The 21209-nt window shown below is 44.2% G+C and overlaps 1 protein-coding gene across 3 annotated transcripts in view; it reads left to right on the top strand.

The window, feature by feature from the left end:
• PIK3CB (phosphatidylinositol-4,5-bisphosphate 3-kinase catalytic subunit beta) overlaps positions 1–21209 on the top strand; it is a 596095-nt gene that overhangs the window by 486443 nt on the left and 88443 nt on the right. For all 3 annotated transcript variants that reach the window (XM_033957959.1, XM_033957960.1, XM_033957961.1), the window contains 2 exons: positions 1706–1827; positions 10938–11081. In XM_033957959.1, the coding sequence (XP_033813850.1) occupies positions 1706–1827; positions 10938–11081 (266 nt within the window). The remainder of the gene's footprint in view (positions 1–1705; positions 1828–10937; positions 11082–21209) is intronic.

Genomic DNA, 21209 nt, shown 5'->3' with positions numbered 1-21209 from the left:
CATAGTTCTTTTCTGTGTGGAAAGAGAAAAGAATAAAATTAGTCTTCATCCACTTTTTTTAATTGCAAATACTGTATGACGTGTTTTCATTTTCAAAAGGAAATTTCAATAAGTTAAGTTCAACAACTTAAAACAGCTTGACATAGTTTAACTACGTACAGTAATGGCTCTTTAACTGGAATAACCTAATTAGTGACACCTCACTATCAAACAGAGATCAGACTTTTTTTTTCTTTGTGGTAGCATTTCTTTATTAATTGTAGTAGTGAGGACTGAGGACCTTACAGCACTGTTTTTCAACCTTTTTACACCTATGGACCGGCAGAATTAAAAGAATTATTCTGTGGACCGGCATTGGTCCGTGGACCGGCGGTTGAAGAACACTGGGCTAAGTTGTGGGCCAGACTCCGTCCATCTCTACCCAATCTCCACCCCAGACCCCGCCCCCATAATAGTACTAATTGCACCTTGCACGTCCCGTGCCTCATCTGGAAGCCTTCCCTCTGACGTTGCAACGTCAGAGAGAAGGCTTCCAGTTCAGGCACAGGATGCCCATAGGAGCCACTGCCCGTGGCTTTGTGCACCGAATCAGGAAGAAGGAGCTGGCTCGAAGATAACGCCGCATCAATTGCACCGTGGACCGGTGGTTGAAGAACACTGGTTTGGGCCTGATGCATGTGCTGGCCCTGTGAACCGGCACTGGTCCGTGGACCGGTGGTTGAAGAACACTGCCTTAGAGGATGTCAGGGTTTGTGAATACTAGAGAGAGACCCTTTCTAAAGGCACCATTCTCTCTCTCATATAGAATCCTAGCTGTTGTGAAGGAGTGTGCAAAAGAACTAAAACCTTTGTAAAAGTGTAAATAATATAGGAAGTCTTATAAACCATGATATTCTTTTCTAATATTCAAGGAAAAAAAGTGGTGTAGGTATTGAAGAACTAAGCAATTATGCTTAAAATTTTTAGCTAGTCAACTAAGCAATTGGTAATGCAGGAAATGAGTTTTGTGTGTCTGGACTTGGCTGTGTTACACTGAGCCAATCATTGAATTATTATTCAATGTAATCAAATTTTTCTGTAAAAAAAGCAGCAATAAACATTGGAGCTTTTGTGCTAAAGTATTTTTCCCATAGTTGCAAGAAGGGAGCAATCCATTTAGCATATCTGGTCCTTAGGCTTACAGTGAAAAGAACTAATCTTGCAGCAGTTAAGATATTTTAGGAGTACATATCTTCTAGAACAATGGCTCTCAAATGTGTCTAAGGAGATTGCCTGGCCAGTTAGGTTTCAGGAAATCCACAATTTCTGCACATATAATAGACTTGCATATAAGGGAAGCAGTATATGTAAATCTTTCTTATGTACGTAGTTGCAGATATCCTGAAAAACCAACTGGTCAGGTGGGCCTCAAGAACTGGGTTAAGAAACATATTTCTAGAAAATCTTATTTTATCTAAAATATTGAGTTGTAGCCTTTCCATTTGTAATCAAAGTTTTAATTATAAGAGTAGTAAGAGGCACATATTGCAAAGAATTAAATAAGCTTAGTCACATTGTGTTGTCATGTTCCACTTGCTGAATTCTGCAGAGTAAAACACACCATCTCCATATAAAAAGGCATGGAAAATTTTCCTATGTGTATAGTTACATACAGTCCATGTTCAGATGTCTAATGACTTTACTTCTGTATTTATTTTTTAATCAGCTTCAAGCTCTTCTACAGATCTGGTCCAAGTTGCCTCCCAGGGAAGCATTGGAGTTACTAGACTTCAATTATCCAGATCAATATGTGCGAGAGTATGCTGTGAATTGTTTAAAACAGATGAGGTATAGTATTTATCTTGTGCTTGTAAATGTTTGTAGTGTACCATAATATGTAGAGGCAGTTTTAAAAAAGTGGCAGAATTGGACAAACAAAAGTTAAATCTGCACATTACAGCTTTGAAATAGTTTCTCTTACCTAAAAGTTTATCTTTCTGCCATTTATAAAAGAATAAAAATTCTGGAAATGGTGTACCACACGACACACTCGTTTCATGTGAAAACTGCCAAATGTCTGTTTAACTTTGCAATAATTTTTTTTTTTCGGGGCATGTCAGGGGATGAAGAACAGGCATTCCCGCACTAAACAGCTTATCTACATTAGTGTATGCTGGTTCATGCAAGAAAGGCACATGAGCCCTTATCGCTTACAAAATGGGTGTTGGTAGGTGCTCACTTAGTAATTAATGGCATATAGCCATTAATTACTTAGGTGCTCACTTATGGCTAAATGCACTAAAGTCAGCGATTATCGCTAAACCTGTTTTCACAGCTTTAGCAATGATTTCTTTTACTGACCCAATGCACAAAACGTCTCACCGCATATTTTTCCTCTCAATCACTCATTTTCCGATCTGGCCATGCAAATTAGCTAAAACCCCATGCAAAGTAACCAAGCGATTGATATACTAACATCACTTGGCTATCAGAAAAAAAACGACTGTCTAGACCTGTCGGTAACTGTTACTCAATACCACAAAATTTGGGATTAAGCAAATTAGAAATATGTGGATGAAACGTGCTACCTAGTGTCCAATATGCAAACATCACCGAACTGTTATCAAAACCACATTTTTAAAAAAGTGTCAAAAAGTGTTCAGGGCCATTTCTTGGTAAAAAGATCACCAGCGGAGTAAAACCCCACAAGCTGTGCCTTTTACTTTCAGTCACTGCACTTGAATATCACTTTTTGTGGCAATATTAGTCCAAAATATCTGTTACATTAAAAAAATGAAAAAAAGTCCCCCCACTGCCGATGACAGCTCTCTTCAGTGACCCCCCAATGAATGCGGCATCAGGAATTCCCCCCATGACAGAAAATTGGCAGAAGGCATGACCGCTTTCTCCTGCCATGCCATCCCTACCAACCCCTATGAGAGAAAATTAGCAGGTAGGATGCCCATTTCCTCCTGCCAGCGGAGGCCCCCTGAACCATCCCCTACCCTACTACCCCTTTCCTCCCCCCCAAAAAAAAAAGACAGAAGGGATGCCCACTCCCTCCTTTCCATCGGATGTCCCCCTGAACCCCCCTCCCTGTATCTTTGGTAGACGTTCTGAGCTGGAGGGAAGCACAGTCCCTCCAGGCCCAAGGCTTGTCCATTGAAAATGATGGCCCTTCCCCTCCCCTCCCCAGTGCACCAAGTGATGCATGAGGAGGAGCCTAAGGCCCTGTTTGGCTCAGGCACCTAAGGCCCCTCCCTCTGTTTCCCATGTGATGCACAGGGAGGGGCTTAAGGTCTGAAGTCTGAGCAAATCAGGACTGAGGGCCCCTCCCCATGCATCACATGGGATACAGAGGGAGGAGTCTAAGGCCCTGATTGGCTCATTTGCCTAAGGCCCCTCCCCATGCATCACATGGTACACCAGGGAGGGGGAAGCCTTGTTATTTTTGATGGGTGGACTTCGGACCTGGAGGAAGTGTACTTCCCTCCAGCTCCCAACATTTACCAAATGTGCCGGGGAGGGGAGGGGGATCATCCGGTGGCAGGAGGGGCATGGTGCGGGGGTATTCAACCAGGCCAGGAGGGATTAGGTATCCCTACTGCCATTTTCACTGCCATTTTCGTTGCCATGAGGTGGTTGTTGGGGAGGGCCATCAGCGTGAGTGCCTTTTTTTTCTTTTTTTTAAATGGGGCAGATTGTTGGTGTGTAACACACACAACATCTATGCCATTAAAAAAAAACACAAAGCCCTAACAGCAGTGACAGGAGGCTGCTTCCCCTTTCACTGCTGTTTGGACTCTTGCACATGTGTCAATCGCTCACTGAGTGATTTGTCAGGTTTGCATGAAAGTGATTTGCACCTGTGTGCAAATCATTTGCATGTAACCTTGATAGCGCATCAATCGCTGGTTCACAAGAGAATCGGCCAACATTGATCCAATCGGTATTACCGACTGACTTTAGTGCATCTAGCCCCTGGTAATTAATGGCACATAGCCAATAATACATATATATATATATATATATATATATATATATATATATGTATGTATATAGCCATTAATATATATATACACACACACACACACACACACAAGGATGAACCAAAAGGTAAAGGCAAAATACATTTAACGGCTTTAGTAGAAGTAATTGAGCAATTGAACATATCACTTTTCCACATAGTTCCCATACAAGACAATGCATTTGTTGTATTGTTCAGCTAGCTTCTGCATTCCTGCATAGAAGAAGTTTTTCGGCTGCTCCCAAAGCCTTTACTTCATCATGCTTTGTATTTTGCTCTCCGAGTCGCAGTGATACACCCATGTCTCATCACTGGTGACAATTCTCTCCATAATACTCAAATCTTCTTCATACTGTCTCTGGAACTGGGTTGCAAATTCCACACGCTGTTGCTTTTGCAGATCAGTAAGCTGTTTGGGAAATCATCGTGCGCAGACTCTACTGTATCTCAGGTCATCATGAATTATGGCAAATGCGGATCCATAGCTGATTTCCAAATATGCTGCCAATTGAGACACCGTTATCCATTAGTCTTCTCTAATTAAGGCATCCGCCCTGTTAGTCTGCTCTTGTGTGCGCAGTGTTGATGGGCAACCAGAATGACCTCAATCTGTTACACCTGTTCTTCCCGCTTTAAACCTTTTTATCCACTCATAAACCTTTTTTTGATTCATGGTGCTATGGTCCATACTGGGTCAATATCCAATGGTGAATTTCCACAAGTTTCATTCCCTCTGCCCAAAGAAAGCACAGTACTGCACGTTTTTCTTCGATGGTGCAATCTTGCAATGAAGCTTCCACGATTCTGATCTCATGGCTGCCACAGAACTATAGGCTGAGCGCTGCACTATTCACATTTTGCTAGCTCTATTATGGTTCTTGCGTAATTTAATAATTGCCTTTAATTTTTGATTCAGCCTGATATAGATAGATAGATACACATACACAACGTGTTTCCTCGAAAATAAGACACTTATATTAATTTTGGGTCCAAAAAATGCACTAAGGCTTATTTTCAGGGGATGTCTTATTTTTTTTTAAATACAATGATCATCTCTTCCCTTCTTCTCCTCCACCCCAATTCTTCCTCTTTCCTTTCTCTCCCCCACATGTGGAGCATCTTTCCTCCCCTCTCACCCATTCCCTTGTGCCTTCCCTCTGCATCATCTTTCTATCCCTCCCTCCCATCCCCCAGTGCAGCAGAACCTTTGCACAGTATCTTTCTATCCCTCCCTCCCATCTCCCATGCAGCAGAACCTTTGCACAGCCTCTATCCCTCCCATCCCCCATGCTGCAGAACCCTGCCGACCCTTCCTCCAAACAGCAGCATCGGCAGCACTCTAAACAGGCTGCTTCACGGTCTTCTCCCCCGTCCCATCACCCATGCAGCAGAACCTTTGCACAGCATCTTTCTATCCCTCCCTCCCATCTCCCGTATAGCAGAACCCGGCATAACCTTTGCACAGTATCTTTCTATCCCTCCCTCCCATCTCCCATGTAGCAGAACTCGGCAGAACCTTTGCACAGCATCTTTCTATCCCTCCCTCCCATCTCCCAGGCAGCAGAACCTTTGCACAGCTTCTGTCCCTCCCTTCCACGCAGCAGAACCCTGCCGACCCTCCCACTGCGAGACTGACATACCTCCCTCCAAACAGCAGTGTCGGCAGCACCCTAAACAGGCTGCTTTGCGGCATTCTCAAGCTGGGGTCTTCCCTGTGCCACGTCGCTTATATATATATATATATATATATATGTACACACACACACTGACAAAAATCAGCACATACACGTGTAGTTTGTAACTACCAGTGCTATCCTCAATGGGGCCTATTCTTCACTTCCAGAAATATCTACTTGTATATTATGAAGAGAGGTACTAAGTATTTTAAGCCCCTATTTTATACACCTGTTCCACTGGCCAACTTTATAAACTCCTACTTCTGTATAGTACTTATAAAATTAGTCCCAAAGATGGCGGTATGAATTTACCCCAGGTGAATTTGCCAGTCTTGAAATTGCTTTCTTCGGAGTATCTAAATATATGTATAGGGTTAATGATGCCAGTTCTTTTAACAGGCTAAAACAGCAAAAGAATTGGACAAGTGCTAACACCAGTAGAAATATAGTAACATAGTAAATGACAGAAGATAAAAATCTAAACAGTCAATCCAGTCACACTCATTATACAGTATGCTCATGGTTAAATTGTCTTTTCTTTAATATTTCTGGGCAATAGACCATAGAAGTTGGCCCGGTACTGTCTTTATGTTCCCACTGCTGGAGTTGTCGTTGAAGCCCACTCCAGCCTATCTTAACCATCCTGTCACTGAAGCTTCTATCAAAGCCCTACCTAGCTCATCCTAAACCAAATCACCATACATGGGACACAGACTGTGCAACATTGTCCAGTACTGGCCTTAGTTTGTTTTATACCATTCATTTTCTAATTAGAGATCCTCTGTGTTTATCCCATGCATTTGTTTTAAAATTCCATCACCGTTTTCATCTCCAGCATCTCCCTCTAGAGGGCATTCTAGGCATCTACCACACTCTTCGTGAAAAAAAATCTCCTAACATTACTCCTAAGTCTGCTACCCCTGCAACCTCAATTTGTGCTCTCATTTTCCTTTCTTTGGAAAAGATTTGTTTCTATATTAATACTTTCAAAATATTTAAATGTCTGAATCATATCTTCCATGTCATATTGCAAGTTTAGTACACCACAGTCTAAAAACAGTATTTAAGATACTTCAGTCCAAATGCCTTCTTTTAAATACGCAATATGTTACAGGCTTGTTGCTGAGTCAGAAGTTATAATATTTCTGAGACAACACACTGGAAAGAGATGGGTACTGATGGGTAGTCTAATAAGGGATCAGATAGGAGAGAAAGGGGAAAAATGAGCCACCAGGGAAGTGAAACTTGTGCGAGGAAAGACAAAACCAGACCCCTTCTGGAACATAGTTGAAAATACCCTAAACCCCCCCCCCCCCCACACACACACACATTTTAGACTGCACTACAATTATGTTAACGATCTGGACCCAAACCAAACTATCACCAAAACGCTGGACACACTCACCTCCCTTCACCCTCGCAAAACAAAATAAAATCATAACTCCCCCTGGTTCACTGAATCACTGAGATCGGATAAACAGCAATGCAGGCAACTGGAAAGGAAATGGCATAAAAGTGGAACACAAGAACATAGAACTCAATGGCGAGAAACAAATATAAATCTAACATATCGGGGGCCAAGAAAAACTACTACGCCAGAAAATTAGGTACCAAACGCTGGATAATAAACTATTTTGCCTGGTGTGACAGCTCACATCCCCACAGAATCAAGAACCCAAAGGACGCCCCAACAAAATCAGTGCTCAAGATCTAGCAGCCTTCTTTCTCAACAAAATCAAAAGTGTGCAATCCAAGGCAGCCAAATCTATTCCCACCGAGATGCATATTCTTGGCATGTCTCAACACACCACAGAACCTGCCAAAGCAGACCAAATTTGGACTTCATTCTCTAACCTAACCTGACCATCCCTGACACAAAAAACCTTCTATCCAAACTGTCCGTACGATGCAGCCCCCTAGACAACTGTCCCTCTTCTCTACTCACTACCGCTCCTGAACAAATCATCTTCTGGATCACCAATCTGCTCAATAACTCCCTAAACCAAGGCCTCCTGCCAGAAGCAATGGAAAAAATAGCACTTACCCTGATATCAAAATCACCAAAGGCAGATCTCTCTTCAGCTTCAAACTACAGACCCATCGCTGGCATACCCATTCTATCAAAAATCATTGAGACCCATGTGAGCAAACAACTCACAACCTACATGGAGCAACACTCATGCTTCCACCCGTCCCAATTCGGATTCCATCAACAACACAGCACAGAGCTCCTCCTCCTCACTTTAATCACAAAAAACAAACTGCTCAGCACAGGATGCCAAGCAATACTCCTCCAATTTGACATTCGATTCAGTGGACCTCCACCTACTACTAACAAAACTGTCAAAAATAGGCATAACAGGCACAATGCTAAAATGGTTCTCAAATTTCCTACAAAACAGAGAATATATTGTCAATAAGAACGGAGAGACCTCCAACCGCTGGAAAGCCTTTTGTGGTGTACCACAAGGCCCCCCATCCTATTCAGCCTTTTCATGAGCTCTCTTGGATACATCAGATTTGAAGATGAAAGCATAATGTCCTATGCTCATGACATTTTTCTCCTTATTCTCATAACCAAAAATCAATTGGACATCTCCAACAAAATTTCTCACAATATTGAAAGAATCCAAAACTGGGCAACAACCAACAAACTGAAACTGAACATATCAAAAACCAAAGTTCTGTACTTCCACAAGGTCCAATAGACGGCACCAACAAGCATCACTCTTCGATCGAGCAAAACCCTCTCCATAGATAAATCCTCCAAAATCCTAGGTTGCATACTAGATTCCACTCTTACCATGGAACCTCAAATATCTAGTCTCTGAAATAAATCCCTCTTCACCCTGAGACAACTAAGACTAATCAGACCGTTCTTTCACCAACACCACTTTGTCCTAATCTTACAACTGATGACACTACCGCAACTGGACTACTGCAACTCCATCTACATGGGAATTAACACTGCTCTAATTCACAAAATGTAACTCATCCAAAACACTGCTATAAGACTAATCTTCAACCTAAAAAAAATATGACTGTCACATCCTTTACCAAACAACTATACTGGCTTCCCATCCCATTACGAATAACTTTCTAAATATCTTGCATCATTCATTGCATACTTTATGGAAACTCAGCACCCTCACTCATCCAGCTCATCTCAGTGGCATGGTCTACTTCTCGTAGAACCCTCAACAGAATGTTAATGAATCTCCCATCCACAAAAAATCTTCACTACAGACGAGTTTTCAACTCCATGCTTACCTTTCTAGGAGTAAAAACTTGGAACAGTCTTACAGAAACGAGCAGAACTGAACCTAGCCACATCTTCCAAAGAAAGCTGAAAACCCACCTGTTCGACACCTAACCTCCTGTATCCTCTCTTCCCTCCTACCTATCTACCTCCCTACTCTCACCCTCTCCTCCCCTCCTTCCTCTCCCCTATCTCTTTTCTTTAAGTCGCCTTGAGCCTGTATAAGTATGAGCGACACACAAATAGAAGATTAGATTACATTAGAATATTAGCAGAACATTACCTAATCCTTTGGTGTTCATTTAACTACAAGGTGCTACCCAAAAGTATAGGAAATTGAATTTAAAAAAAAAAAAAAAATTGCTTACTGAAACGCCTAGCTTCCACCATCTCCTTCGAAGTAGTCTCCTTGAGAATGTATACAGTGATCCCAGTATTTTTCCCATGAGTTCATGCATCTATGCCTTGAGGACCTCCTGCGATTCTGCCTGGATCTCTTCAATCATGTTAAAACAGCGCCCTTTCAGCCATAATTTCATTTTGGGGAATAGGAATAAAATCACAGGGGGTAAGATCAGGCGAATAAGGAGGGTGCGTAATCACTGTAATGTTTCTGGAAATCAGGAATTGTCAAACAGTGAGTGATGTGTGAGCGGGTACATTGTCATGGTAGAGCAACCAATGTGTCTCATGTTCAATTCGCCCAACAAAATTCGTTGAACTGTCCCGTATGACTGTGCTACTATCTCACAAACATTATTGATAATTTGCCTATGATCTTCAAGGATACTCTCACAAACTTTTGCTATGGTTTTCAGTGTTGTGCTTGTTGACAGTTGTCTGGAACAGTCATTGTCGTGGACAATGAAACATTTGTACCAAAGAAAGGTTTTGCTTTGGCACATGGCATTATCTATGATGGGGTTCTGCAGCAGATTTTTTAAGTTTGAATCAAAATTTGTTGCAGATTCCAAAATCTGTTATATCGAAATCCGCCAAGTCACTAAAACACAACCTTATAAAATCACACAGAATAAAATAATGTGACCACTCAGCTGCACGCCTCTTGGCACACTAATTTACAAAGCATACTACTAAACACCTCTAACGGCAGAAGGGCATACTATATTCAGTTCGCGCACACTGTTCACATTCCCCGAACAAATGGGTAGCACCTCGTATGTGGGGGCTCAGCACTGAATATTGCTGGCATCCACATAACCTGGGTTCCTCCCCAGTGCTGCCCCCTGCACCGGCCCTGACCTGTTTACTTTTTACTTGGGTGGTCTGAGGAGATATTCAGAGGCACTCCCCGGTTAAATGCCACTGAATATCCCCCCTTAGACAGTAGCAAGTGATTTAAGAAGGCAGGAGAGATTCCTGCTCACTCAGATCACTCTAAATTTTGGACCCTATTGTGTCCACCCTCAACAAAATATATATTTAGCTATTTGGGTACTTATCTTGTCCTTACTAAGGGGATCATCACAGTTACTGTACCTCTCATTAAACAGTGATTTTACTAGACTAGATCATCAAACTGAAAGCTATCTTGGAGAAATTTGGTACATAGATGGGTTGGGTTGGTTTTCTTCTCTTCCTTAAAATTAATATTTGAATATGAAAGTGCAGTATCACAAGATAGATTATGTGACCAGAGGATGTTGTGAGTGATACAGGTCAAATATGGTAGCACTAGCTTTTTGGGATAAGCTAGCCTTCTAGAGACTTTCTTGCCTAGCAAAGCAAAAGATGTCACAGCTACTTTATTTATTGGTGTCATAACTGTTCCATTGTTAAAACAAGTTCTAGAAAATTAAGTATGGTTATTAATGTAGATTTGAAAATTGTACACACAAGATTGAACAAGAATACAAGATTTGTGTCCATGTAAATCCAGTGTGTTGGCATGAAGCTAATCAGCCAGTCTGTTCAGTAAGATTTCTCACATTTCTTAAAAGTGACTATTGATTATGCATTTTGTTACTCCTTGCAGTGATGAGGAGCTCTCTCAGTACCTTCTACAGCTGGTGCAAGTTTTGAAGTATGAGCCCTTTCTGGACTGTTCCCTCTCTAGATTTCTGTTAGAAAGAGCACTAGCCAATAGGCGGATAGGACAATTCCTTTTCTGGCATCTAAGGTAAGTGATATTTAATCAGTAAAATACTGGTGAATATGATGGTATTGCTCACCTCAAAGGAGGCCTTCTGCTAAACCTTAACCAATTCTTTGGAAGTGTACTGAAATTTCATATCTGTTTTTGTTTCTGGATCAAATTATTATGAAAAGAAAGTCATTGGATATGTGGCTGTGGGTAAAGAAGTAAAGATATTAGCATGTTTGTAAAGCTGAAGGCAAAACTGATTCTTATGTACCAGTGAGAGACGAGAGAGTATAGTACTATTAAAACATGTTAAGGTACGCTAGTAAGGTTAAATTCAGATATTCCTTTAAAAAAAGTTAGATTTTGCTTTTGAAAAACATGTGTTTATATCTTGAAAGCACATTTTTCCTATGCTTAGTTATTTTTTCAGCAATCAAATTCTTATAAGAACATAAGAAGTTACCTCCGCTGAGGCAGACCATAGGTCCATCCTGCACAGCGGTCCGCTCCCGCGGCGGCCCATCAGTCCCATTGCCTGAGTAGTGGTCTATACCTATCTATACCTTCAATCCCTTTTTTTTCTAGGAATCTATCCAAACCTTCTTTGAAACCATTTAATGTTTTCTTGTCTACAACAGCCTCTATAAGCGCGTTCCATGTATCCACCACCCTCTGAGTAAAAAAGAACTTCCTAGCGTTTGTTCTAAACCTGTCCCCTTTCAATTTCTCTGACTGCCCCCTTGTACTTGTGGTGCCCCTTAATTTAAAAAATCTGTCCCTGTCTACTTTTTCTGTGCCCTTCAGGATCTTGAAGGTTTCTATCATGTCTCCTCTAAGTCTCCGCTTTTCCAGGGAGAAAAGTTCCAACTGCTTCAATCTGTCGATATATGGGAGATTTTCCATTCCCTTTATCAGTTTAGTTGCTCTTCTCTGTACTCCCTCAAGTACTGCCATGTCCTTCTTGAGGTACGGCGACCAGTACTGGACACAGTACTCCAGATGCGGCCGCACCATTGCACGATACAGCGGCATGATGACTTCCTTCGTCCTGGTCGTAATACCCTTCTTAATGATACCCAACATTTTGTTTGCTTTCCTTGAGGCTGTGGCGCACTGCGCTGATGCCTTCAGTGTTGCGTCTACCATCACTCCCAGGTCTCTCTCCAGGTTACTGACCCCTAGTGGTGTTCCCCCCATTTTGTATGTGAACATGACCTTGCATTTCCCTATGTTGAAGTTCATTTGCCATTTTTCGGCCCACTTTTCCAGCTGCGTTAGATCCTTTTGGAGATCTTCGCAGTCTTCCCTGGTTTGAGCCCTGCTGTATAGTTTGGTGTCATCTGCAAATTTAATGACCTCACACTTGGTTCCTGCCTCTAGGTCATTTATGTAGATATTGAACAGGAGCGGTCCTAGCACCAACCCCTGCGGAACTCCGCTCGTGACCCCTTTCCAGTCTGAGTAATGGCCCTTTACGCCAACCCTCTGCTTCCTGTTTGCCAGCCAGTTTTTGATCCATCGGTGGACCTCCCCTTGCACCCCGTGATTCCATATCTTCTTAAGCAGTCTCTCGTGTGGTACCTTGTCGAAGGCTTTTTGGAAGTCAAGGTAAATGATGTCTATAGATTCCCCTTTATCCACCTGGCTGTTCACTCCCTCAAAGAAGTACAATAAGTTTGTGAGGCATGACCTGACCTTGCAGAAGCCATGGTGACTCGGTTTTAGCTGCCCATTTTTTTCTATGTGTTCACAGATGCTGTCTTTAATCAGTGCCTCCATCATCTTTCCCGGGACTGAGGTCAGGCTCACCGGCCTGTAGTTTCCTGGGTCGCCCCTTGAGCCCTTCTTGAAGATGGGCATGACATTTGCTATTTTCCAATCCTCCGGGATCTCTCTGGTTTTTAAGGATAGGTTGTATATCTGTCGAAGTGGCTCCGCTATTTCGTTTTTTAGTTCCTTGAGTATCCATGGGTGAATGCCGTCCGGACCTGGCGATTTGTCACTCTTTAGTCTGTCTATCTGCCTAAGTACATCTTCTTGGCTTACCTCTAAATTGACCAGCTTATCATCTTGGTTTCCTATTGCGATCTCCTCGGGTTCCGGAATGTTGGTTGTATTCTCCATCGTGAAGACTGACGTGAAGAACTCATTTAACCTGTCAGCTATCTCTTTCTCTTCTTTTACTACTCCCTTTCTGTCTCCATCATCCAATGGTCCCACTTCTTCTCTTGCCGGTTGCTTCCCCTTGACGTATCTGAAGAACGACTTGAAGTTTGTTGCTTCCTCTGCCAGTCTCTCTTCGTATTCTCTTTTTGCTTTTCTAACCACTCGGTGACACTTCTTCTGGTGTTCTTTGTGCACTTTTTGGTTCTCCTCTGTTTGTTTGTTTTTCCATTTTCTGAACGATGCTTTCTTGTCGCTTATCGCCTTCTTCACTGCATTTGTTATCCACACTGGGTTTTTTGTTCTATTTTTTTTGCACCCTTTCCTGAACTTGGGGATGCACAGGTTTTGTGCTTCGTGCACAGTCCCCTTGAGTAAGGTCCAGGCTTTTTCTACGGATTCCATCTTGCCTATTCTACGGATTCTATGTTGCCTATTATGGCTAATAAAATGCTGGGGTCCAGCAGTATATAATCTTAATCAAATCCAGCATACACAATTAATATAATAAGAATTTTTTGATCCTCAGAGGGCTATTGAGTGCCTCCAGGGGTTAATGTGAAATATTCGTAACAACCCAATCATCACTGGAACATCACTTTTTAACCTATATATTTTTATATATAAATATCTTTTTTTATTCTCAATTTATACTTTAAATATTTTCATTAAATATGGGTTTATACTTATCTCATTTTTATAAAGGGAGCGCCTCTACCGACTTGTCCATGTTTCAGAAATTTTCCATCAGGGTTGAGGCTCCCGATATCAACATTATCATGCTTTAAGAATAGCAGCTCCTCTCGATGTATTAACCCCTGGAGGTACTCAGTAGCCCTCTGAGGATCAAAAAACTTATTATATTAATTGTGTATGCTGGATTTGATTAAAATTATATAGTTGTTGTTTTTTGTCATGTATCACTGGAACACACACATTACCATGCCTTTCTATTTGTTAGACTAATGCTGTCTTTAAGTTAATTTTTTTAAATTGAAATTTCTAGTGCAATTTGTCTAGTAGTCCTCAATGCTAGGGGTTTGTATCTGAATTAACAAGTTGCTTGCAGAAAACTGTCAGTCATGTTTTCAGCTCTACCTCAGTCCCAGGGATCTGCTCCTTCCCCCTCAGTATGTTTTCTGCAAGCAAGTAGATCAGAAGTGTTTTTGATCTGCTCTGCGGTTTTATAATTTTTGGGTGTTTTTTTCTGTGTTTGGAGGCTTGATGCCTGAAGGTTCCCATTTGGTGAGACCTCTGCCTAGGAGAAGACGCAGGCTTGCACGGTGGAATTCTGCTGCTTGCAGGATCAGCCCTTTGGGACACTTAGCTAGCCAGCCTGCTTTTATATTTTTTAAGCTTATGGGCTGTGCCCTGCATAGCTGCTCGCATCCCTGGTCTATCCTAGAACTTGAGCACAGGCTGTTTGGCTTCTTCCTGGCTCAGCTAGGACTAACAGTGAGATGGCTGTATGGTCCTCCCCACTTTCATGGTGCATTTTTCCAGGAGTTGAGGTGCAGTCTGACCTTGATGTGACTGGCAGCCAGAAGATCAGGTTTGTTCAGCGAATCTGTGAGGAAGATTTCTTCTCCACTGATCCCAGCTGAAATCTTATGCTGAAACAGGCAGGCATCACATGACCGTGAGTAAGGCTGTTGTAGTATTCAGGGAAATCGGGAGGGTCCCCAAAAGTTGAATTTAAAGGTTGTTGACCTGAAGAGCCTAGGTCTCCCACCCTAAAACCCCTTTCCCTGTGATTGTTTTTTCTTTCAGGGTGGTCTGCATGGGCTGTTTTTGGTGTGACTTTTCTGGCAGTGGCCATCTTGCATTTTAAATGATCTTTTTTTTTTTCTTCTAGCCTCCATCTGCCTCAAAACTCCTCGATTTTGTTCAAAATTGACTGGGATGGACTACTCAGGAATTTTATCCCTATATCATGCCAGGTTTGCGCTTGATGACTGGCCGAGGAGCGTCCATATCCCATGTACGACAGGGGAGCATCCATATCCCATGCACGACGGTGGAGGGGCGAGAGCCTTGGGCTCAGCCTCCTCTGAGTCCACCAGGAATGGGGATGTGCAAGAAGCGCATACCCAGAGGAAGAGACCCTTCCCAGGACCCTCCAAAACTGTACTGGCCAAGTGCAGTTGTGTAGGGGCTGCGGAGCCCATGAGGACCAGCAGGGGGTTCATGCCGGAGTTGGCGAGACCCTCAGTAAAAGGCTTCACCCCAGATTTTGTGAGCCGGATGTAGAATGCCTATTTAAACTGCAAAGGGTTCTTATTGTCTATTAGTAGCGCACCAGTGGTGGTGGCACAGTTGTTCTCCCCTCAGCAGGGCTCCAACCAGACAAGGACGCAGACTTGGTCCAGGAGGTTCAGTCTGTCACAGACTGGGAGGATGGCAAGTCCGATTCCATGCCACTTTTATCCCAGGATGATGTCTCCCTGGCTGAGTCTGCTTCCATGTAGGAGGACAGCGTTCAAGAGGTAGAAACCCAGGATTGGGGGAAGACCCCACAGTATACTGGCTTTCGAGCACTATTCCCACCTCTCTGCAAGATTTAAAGCTGGAAGTCCCACCAGCTTCCTCTTCTCACTGCGCAGTTCTTTGGCTCTGACTGCATTTTTTCCCTCTGGACATCACTAAGCTGATCACCAGAGGGATCCCTTTGAGTGGCTAAAACTATGGCCAAGTTATATCCAATGGCACCAGATTTCCAGCAGGTTTGTTCAGCCAAAAGTGGATTTGCTGGTGGCTCAGGTCACTAACTGAACCTCTCTGGGTAGTGAAGGAGGGGGTGATATTAAAGGATACTCTGGACCCTAAAGTGAACTTGCTCCTCAGAGGCTTTGGCCCTAGGATTTAAGGTAGCAGTTGCATCTTCCTTTGTGCTTGTCACACTTGCCTTCTCAGTCCTCAGACCCAATAGATAAGTGTATCACAAACTGTGTGCCATGGCAGATTCCAAGTGGCTGTGAGATGCCGGCAAGGAGGAGAGGAGCTGGCTGGCTGCTTACAGGACATGCCTCTCATGGTGAGAGGCTCGTCTTATAGGCTGTTAGCTGACACCAATGACTCTCCTTCTTGCTGGCACCTCTCCTATCCCACACTGGCAAAGGGGCAGGTTGAGGGTCCAGCCAGAGGGCCTTCGCGTATGCTTGGATGTCGACATGATGTCATCACACATTTGTGTGATATCATCGTGTCAGCTTCTGCGCACTTCTGGGTGCCTTCTGGCCATGGCACCAGGTTTAGTGTGCTCTGGTGCTGAAAGGTTTGCAGAACACTGCAATAAATGGTGAAGATCCTCAAATGTTCCTCTCTGGGATGAACTATATTGCGGATGCTCTGTATGATCTTATCAGAGTTGTGAGCAAGTTAACTCCACCTGACGGGTGCTCTGGATCAGACAATGGGCCTCTAAAGCTATGCTAAGCAGGCTTCCCTTTCAGGGGCAGACACTATTTGGCAAGGGCCTAGATAGAAACATAGAAATAAACGGCAGATAAGGGCCACGGCCCATCTAGTCTGCCCACCCTAATGTCCCTCCCCTACCTTTGCCCTGTGAATAGATCCCATGTGCCGATCCCATTTGGCCTTAAAATCAGGCACGCTGCTGGCCTCAATCACCTGTAGTGGAAGACTATTCCAGCGATCAACCACTCTTTCAGTGAAAAAGAATTTCCTGGTGTCACCTCGCAGTTTCCCGCCACTGATTTTCCACGGATGCCCTCTTGTTGTCGTGGGACCCTTGAAAAAGAAGATATCTTCCTCCGCCTCGATGCGGCCCGTAAGATACTTGAACGTCTCGATCATGTCTCCCCTCTCTCTGCGTTCCTCGAGCGAGTATAGCTGTAATTTGTCAAGCCGTTCTTCGTATGGAAGATCCTTGAGTCCCGAGACCATCCGGGTGGCCATTCTCTGCACTGACTCCAGTCTCATCACATCCTTGCGATAATGTGGCCTCCAAAATTGCACACAGTATTCCAGGTGGGGCCTCACCATGGATCTATACAATGGCATAATGACTTCCTCCTTACGGCTGACGAAACCCCTTTGTATGCAACCCATGATTTGTCTTGCCTTGGACGAAGCCTGCTCCACTTGATTGGCAGACTTCGTGTCCTCGCTGACGATTACCCCCAAGTCTCGTTCTGCTACCGTTTTTGCTAGGATCTCGCCATTAAGTGTATAAGACTTTTGGCTGCCAGGTGCATAACTTTGCATTTTTTGGCATTGAAGTTGAGTTGCCATGTCCTAGACCAGCGCTCCAGTAGGAGTAGGTCGTGCATCATGTTGTCGGGCATTGAATCTTCGTCTGTTGTGCATTTGTCCACTACATTACTTAGTTTGGCGTCATCGGCGAATAATGTTATTTTACCTCGAAGCCCTTCTGACAAGTCCCTTATAAAGATGTTGAATAGGATTGGGCCCAAGACTGAGCCCTGTGGCACTCCACTGATCACCTCCGTCATTTCGGAGGGGGTGCCGTTCACCACCACCCTTTGAAGCCTACCTCCAAGCCAGTTCCCAACCTATTGCATCAATGTGTCACCTAATCCTATAGAACTCATCTTGCTCAGCAACCTGCGGTGTGGTACGCTATCGAATGCTTTGCTAAAGTCCAGGTACACGATGTCTAGGGACTCCCCAATATCCAGCTTCTCCGTCACCCAATCAAAGAAGCTGATCAGGTTGGATTGGGATGATCTCCCCTTAGTAAATCCATGTTGTCGGGGATCCCGTAGATTCTCTTCATCCAGGATCTTATCCAATTGGTGTTTGATTAGAGTTTCCATTAGTTTGCTCACTATCGATGTTAGACTCACTGGTCTGTAGTTTGCTGTCTCCATCTTTGAGCCTTTCTTGTGGAGTGGAATGACGTTAGCCGTCCTCCAGTCCAACGGGACGCTGCCTGTACTAAGGGAGAGGTTGAAGAGTGCGGACAGTGGCTCCGCCAAGACATCACTCATGGTCAGTATGACAGACCGTCATCCCAAGCCTTACCAGACAGCAGATCCGATGGATGGCCCGGAGTTCAGGATGGGGCAATTTTCGAAGTTCCTGAAGATTCTGTATGTATTCGGGAGGCAAAATGACACAAAGGCCCTTTCAGGGATTGCATCAGAGATTTAGTGGGGGCAGAAGACAGCAAGTCTCGGGCTCTCGCTCCTCACTAGCCACTAAGAAAGCACAGTAATGCCAGGCCAGGGGCCAAACTCTCCCAGATTAGGGGGCAGACTTTTGGCCTTTTGGTGAGTCTGGTCTTAGATTGGCACAGACTACTGGGTTCTAGATGTAATCCGAGAGGGGTACAAAATCGATTTCAGTGCCCTCCTGCCATATTGCTTTGTAACTTCTCTAGCCAGCCGACTGGAGAGAGCCCTCAAATTTCGGGCTACGGTAAAAAAGCTACTGGCTCTAAATGTCATAGAGCCATTCCTGGATGTAGACTTGGGCTCAAGCAGATACTCTACAACAGCATTGAAAGGTGTACACAGTGCTGTACATTTTTACATTTTTAGATGATCTCTTCTCGGAAGAGCTTACAGTCTAAATTGGACAGAAGACATGACATAGAGGGTAGGGGATGCAGAACCCAAGGTGAGAGAAGTTAGGAGTCAAAAGAACTCTCAAAGAGGTGGGCTTTTAAACAGGCCTTGAACACTGCCAGACACGGGCCTACCGTAGGGATTCGGGCAGCTTGTTTCAGGAGACCAGTCGATCATAGTGGTCATTACCTCCCTTGATCTGATGGCGGTCTATTTTCACATTCCCATTTTCCTGACCCACAGGGAGGTACTTGCAATTTCATGTGCTGGAGCAGCATTTCCAGTTCTCTGCGCTCCCCTTCAGCCTGGTCATGGCACCTTTACCAAGGTGATGGTAGTTGTAGCAGCACACCTCCGCAAAGCTGGGATTCAGGTGCACCTATATTTAGATGATTGGCTCATCAGAGCTCCATCCAAGGAGGAAGGTGAGCTGGCGGTTTCGAGAATGGTACGACTCCTCCAGGACTTGGACTGGATATTTATCTTCAAGAAGAGTCGGATGGCATTGATTCAGCACCTGGAGTACCTGGCAGTCTTGTTTGACACAATCTTGGCCAAGTGTTTCTTCTAGAGCCACACAGACTGTAACTCCAGAAGCAGATTTAGGAGCTGTTCTAGAGACTGGCTCCCATGGCATTATCTGCAGGTCCTGGAGTCAATGATGGCGACTATAGAGGTTTCTTGGACCAGAGCACACACAAGACCTCTCCAAGCCTCTCTCGCTGGTCTCCTCAGTTGGTCTTGCTACAACAGCCACTCTCCTGGCTACCTATAGTGAAGAGCAGTCTGCGGTAGTGACTGAGGTCAGCTACCTTTTCCAGTGGCATGCCTCTTTGCATCTCCTCCTGCAAGATATTAACTACCAATGCCAGCCATTATGGTTGGGGGGATCACTGCAATGGACACCCAGTCTAGGGGCACTGGACTTCGCCTGAACAGAAATGTTTCATAAATCGCCTGGCACTCAGTGCCATTCGTCTAGCAGTTCAGGCACTACATAAGTCTTTGAAAGGCAAGGCAGTCAGAGTCTTCTCGGATAATATAACAGCGGTAGCATATGTCAGCAGGCAAGGAGGCACCAGAAGGGCCTCATTGTGCCTAGAAGCCAAATTCTTCTTCCTTTGGGCAGAAGCTTACTTGCAGACTCTCTCAGCCATGCACGTGGTAGGAGTAAAAAATGTGCAGGCCAATTTTTTCTGTTAGCAGGCTCTTAATCCGGGCTTTCGATCCCATAGTTCGGCCTCATTTTTACAGCCAGAGATATGAGCTCATAAACGAGGGGTTGGACACATTAGTCCAACCATGGCCAGAGAACAAGCTCTTATATGTGTTTCCCTCAGGGCCCATGCACAGTTGGGTCATTCACAGGATTGTGATCCATCCAGGCTTGGTAATCCTAGTGGTACCCAATTGGTCTCGCAGGCCATGGTTTGCAGACTTAGTCTGTCTCCAGATGGATACAGGCCTCAGACTGCCGAGATAGCCTACTATCGAACACTTTGGGCATACGGCATGACTCTTTAGCAGGCCACCCTGACAAGCAAGAATTATTTGGACTTGGTCGTTACCACTTTGCTCAGCGCTAAGAAGCCATCCAAGGTGGCAACCTATGCTAAAATCTGGAAGTCCTTTCAGCACTGGTATATGTTCAGAAGGGCTCTCGGTAGGTTCTCTGAAAGTGCAGGTAACATGCCTTTCCTGTTTCCAAGCTCAGGGAGGGGAAGAGGCTCTTTGGCCTCACTCAGATGTCTCCCAGTTTGTTAAAGGGACTCTGAAGTTGCGCCTTCCAGTGCATCCCTCTTTCCCTTCCTGGAATCTTAGCATCATGTTGCAAGGTCTCTGCACTGCTCCTTATGAGCCCTTACGGGAGGTTTCCCTTTTGGATCTTACAGTCAAGATTGTGTTCCTGGTGGCGATTACGTCGGTGAGACGGGTTTCTGAATTACAAGCTCTTTCCTGCAGGGAGCCCTTCCTTAGGATCACAGAAGCAGGACTCTCCTTATGCACAGTTCCTTCCTTACCGAAAGTAGTTTTGTCCTTCCACATCAATCAGGAAGTCCATTTGCCTTCTGTCTGCCCTACGGGGTCTAAGAAAAATGATAAAGCGTTGCATTTGCTGGGTGTCAAGCGAATGCTTCTTCGATACCTCGAGGTTACCGATGAGTTTCACCATTCGGATCACCTTTGTGTTCTGACCAGTCATGCCATGAAAAGGAGGCTGGTGTCTATAACCTCAATTTCCAGATGGATTAAAATGACCGTTTACTCAGCATATGTGGTCTATGGTAAACAACCACTGATTACATTGAATGCAGACTCCACTAGAGGAGTTGTTCCTTGTGTGTGGAGACTAGGGCTCTCTCGCCTGAGCAGATTTATTGAGTGGCTACATGGTCTACCGTTCATACCTTTTCCAGGTCCTATAGGGTGGACATAGTAGCCAGGAAGG

Source organism: Geotrypetes seraphini, chromosome 9 (assembly GCF_902459505.1).
Source record: "Geotrypetes seraphini chromosome 9, aGeoSer1.1, whole genome shotgun sequence".
Lineage (NCBI taxonomy): Eukaryota > Metazoa > Chordata > Amphibia > Gymnophiona > Dermophiidae > Geotrypetes > Geotrypetes seraphini.
This window is presented reverse-complemented; position numbering and strand designations above follow the sequence as displayed.